This window comes from Rutidosis leptorrhynchoides, chromosome 4 (genome assembly GCF_046630445.1).
Source record: "Rutidosis leptorrhynchoides isolate AG116_Rl617_1_P2 chromosome 4, CSIRO_AGI_Rlap_v1, whole genome shotgun sequence".
Classification (NCBI taxonomy): domain Eukaryota; kingdom Viridiplantae; phylum Streptophyta; class Magnoliopsida; order Asterales; family Asteraceae; genus Rutidosis; species Rutidosis leptorrhynchoides.
Window position 1 is genome coordinate 560,706,564 of NC_092336.1, and position 3,774 is coordinate 560,710,337.

General features: G+C 35.5%; 1 protein-coding gene across 1 annotated transcript; it reads right to left on the minus strand.

The window, feature by feature from the left end:
• Positions 1–217: 217 nt before the first annotated feature.
• On the minus strand, positions 218–3,503 carry LOC139845300 (squalene monooxygenase SE1-like). The gene is made up of 8 exons (XM_071835559.1): positions 3,222–3,503; positions 2,420–2,531; positions 2,138–2,312; positions 1,722–1,890; positions 1,363–1,581; positions 1,015–1,290; positions 576–854; positions 218–493 (listed from the first exon to the last, which is right to left on the minus strand). Exons 1-8 carry the CDS (start codon positions 3,471–3,473, stop codon positions 389–391), a joined length of 1,587 nt encoding a protein of 528 aa, XP_071691660.1. The 5' UTR covers positions 3,474–3,503; the 3' UTR covers positions 218–388.
• Between the last annotated feature and the right edge of the window lie 271 nt (positions 3,504–3,774).

Genomic DNA, 3,774 nt, shown 5'->3' on the forward strand with positions numbered 1-3,774 from the left:
AACTAAAATCATAAAAGAAGAATCTGGAAGCCTTGTTTTTTAGACATTACTGGTGAAAGAAGCTTTTGTGGTGGAAAAATAGCCAGCCCCAGCACCAATTTTGTGGTTCCACATTTTGTTAAACAAATAAATATATACTGAATTTACACGTCATTACTAGAATAAAATCAAAAAATAATGGAAAATGTTATATATACTTGAAACATTTAAGAGGGAATGCTATGAACATTAGATAAATAATTATAGGTGGCTGCAGACCCCTCTAAAAAATGATATGTCTTTTACCATTGCATTAATAGAATTTACAGGACAACAAAGTTACATTAAAAGAAAAAAAGATAATATTTTATAACAATTGGACGGTGATCTAACCGGATACATATCAAGGTCAAGCAACCCGAGGAGCTTTGTAGTATGCTGGAACCGTTACAGGGAAGAACATTTGCCTAACCCCTTCAGACTTGATAATTGGAAATATGATCCCAGATGCACCCTGCAAACAAAATAATTAAAAAAAAAATGTCGATGAATGAAAACATCTCGTGAAGACAAATGTTTGTTATAGTAGGACTAACCGAAATAAGTCTAGCCCCGAGCCATAATCGTTTTGGTGAAGGGAATGGGATAAGTAAACGGCCAACACCATAGATAGCCACTGCAAAGAAATGGAGGAACAGGACTATTGGGCGTGGGTTAAGTCCAGAAAGTAAAGAAATCGGTCCTTCTGAACATATGCCTCCAAGACTCAGATAATCAAAACAAGCGCTACGCATTTCTTTCCTCGCTGGATCAGGCGATGCACAAAATACCTTGTACAGAGCACCAGCCAACGTGTTTATTGTAGATGAAACCGGCTGCAAACAGTGTAACACATAAAGAAAGACATTAAGAAAAATGTTTGTATTAAAGATGCATCTCACCTCCCCATACACCACTCAAGTGGTATGGTATTGGGTTTTGTTGTTTGTATTACAGATGCAAATAAAGATAAAGTAAAATGTACATATGACTTGCCTTTCGAAGAGTGTAGAAACATTCAAGATAATTGCAAAGTGTAGGTGCATCCTTAATATTTTTTAGTGGTCTAAGGAGGTCACGTAGTAAGACGATATCAGATAAAGCGACTGTCATGCCTCCACCGGTTAAGGGGTGTCGCATATTAAACGCATCACCCAATAGAATTGCACCTGGAGTGGGCTGAGGATCAGCTGGCATGCTTTTATTTGGCATTGTTCTTATGTTTCCTTTATCAACTGCGGCTACAAATGCATTATATAACTCGGGTGGAATCTGAAAATTTAACCTAGTCGTTAGATCACCAATATATACATATTGTTATATGAATATAGGGGCACATAGTACCTGTGGAGCTACAACAGTTTTGAGATAGTTAGCCATTTCACCATTGGTAATGGACGGTACCTTTTGTCCAGGGACATCAACCAAACAACGAACCTCTGTGTTACTGATTGGATAAAATAGGATCGGAGACGGGTCTGCAAGGATGACATGTCCATGGTTTGCATATGGAAGATCAATATTCTCCAACACCAGACCCACAAAGCAAGAAGGTGAGTCCACCTGTTATATAACAAATTCAAATTCATTTCAAGAAAACTCGAGGGGAAAAAAGTAACGTAACCACCGGTTTTTAAGAAAAGAAAAAAGTAAAATATAAATATAGCCTTTCATTAGAAAATTTTGATGACTGGTGTATATACCTTAGGCTTGCAGAGGGAGCGGCGTAGATTGGAAAAGCACCCATCACAAACAATGGTGAGAGGTGCTTGCGCAGTCATCACTTGTCCATCCTTGTTTTTGTAGTGCACACCTTGAATTGTCCCATTCTTCTCGAGCAATGAAGTCACGGTCCCTTGTTCCAGCTTTACACTGGTATATAAAATTAAATAAAAAATGCCTTTTATTAGTAAACTTGATATGCTTATGTTATGTCCCAATTTGTAATAGGATAAAAGATACCACTGGTCGACTTGACACAAACTACAATTTTTGTTGATATAAGTTAAGAAAATATAGTCAATTGTGTTTTTGCTTTTTCCATCAACTTCGGTTAGCTATTACAAATTTACATGTATGAATGGTATTACTTATATGGAAGGAGGGGATGAAACAATACTTTGGAAGAGATGCAGCCTTCTCCCTCATCCGTTGAATGAAACGCCCGTTGTGAAAGCTTCTTCCAGATATATCCGATTCATACTTCTCCAAAGGATAAGAGAGTTTAGTGTTTCTACCATCCATATAAATCGCATAACCGAAAACTTGCTGAGCCTCAATTCCATCCACACAATCTGCAATGATATGACAGTTAAAGTACAAATTGTCACTAGCATCTGGTCTATGCAAATAAAAAATTACATAAGTCCATAAGTCTTGAAAAAACGACATGTAATCTCACCCTCAAGACCCAACTCGATCAGTTTTAAGTAGCCTCCTGGTTGTAGAAGTTCACCGACAATTCGATCGGGCTCAGTCAAGTCCCTTTCAATCACATGTACACGACGTCCATCCTGTATAAGTTACACAATATGTGCATTTGAGTTGATATCAATTATAAAATTCAACTGCAAGATTTAGCAAAGTGGATTTACTGTAGCAAGAAATAGGCCTTTTATTCAATGTTGTCAAAGTCAACGAAACAAAGATTATTTTATTAACATATATTGTATGTATTTTAACAAACTAAACAATATATGAAGTATTATATATTAGTACTTAAGTAACTATCAAGATCTTTTCTAGAAACACCAAAAGTAACTATCAAAATTAAGTGATTTGATTATTCATTTTCAACAACTTCTATCATATATTAATCAAAAGGCAGATATTGGCCAACTGCAAGATGTTGCTTTATTATGCCATGCTGATACTATTCATCACGTATCAAAGTTATATTAGTTTGCTACGGAATAATAATTTTATGAAATCAGGTCACTTACCTCATTTCAAAATAGATACACTTCAAACCTAATATTTAATTCAATAACTGGTACTAGTATATGCATATATGTAATTATATACTTCATAACAATTATAACAATTATTGTGGTATATTTGATCAGATTAAAATTCACATATATGTAATTATATAAATATAAATTATACTACGTAATTCGAGTAATATGTATATATCTAACTATAAAAAACTTAATAGGAATCGTAGAAGCAAAGATGTTTCTGTTAGACGAATTAAAGCGCACCTTAGCAAGAGTACAAGCAAGCGCAGCACCGGCAACACCGGCACCGACAATAATGACGTCAGTACTTCCGTCATTTTCCGGCAACGGTATTTCATCGTTACCGGAGTTATTACTGGATATCCTCTTTGATTTACGGCGCGGTTTTACATTGGATCTCAGAATGTACAACAAGCAGAAACCTAATAATAATGTAAAGGCGGAAACAAGAAGATGATAGTTTTTATAGATCGCCGTTGATAATTCAAAATCCATAAAAAAAATTACAGGCGTCGTGAGCTCGTATTTGATTTTTGTTTTTTATTTTTTATTTTTTATTTTTTGATAACTTCTAAATAATTTGTGTAGAAGATAGAAGAATCCTTCACGTGTGCGTTGTTGGGTGTAGCATCCATCTAACTCGATTAGCTGGCTTTTATAATGCGGCTCAAATGCATCGGCTCTATGAACTGCCACCTGCTTTTTTAGTAATCCAACTAGTGGAGGAGCCCTCGCTTTGCGTCGGGACTTCGTTTCGAATATAATTTATTGTGTTTGGTTCGTAAAATTATTTCGT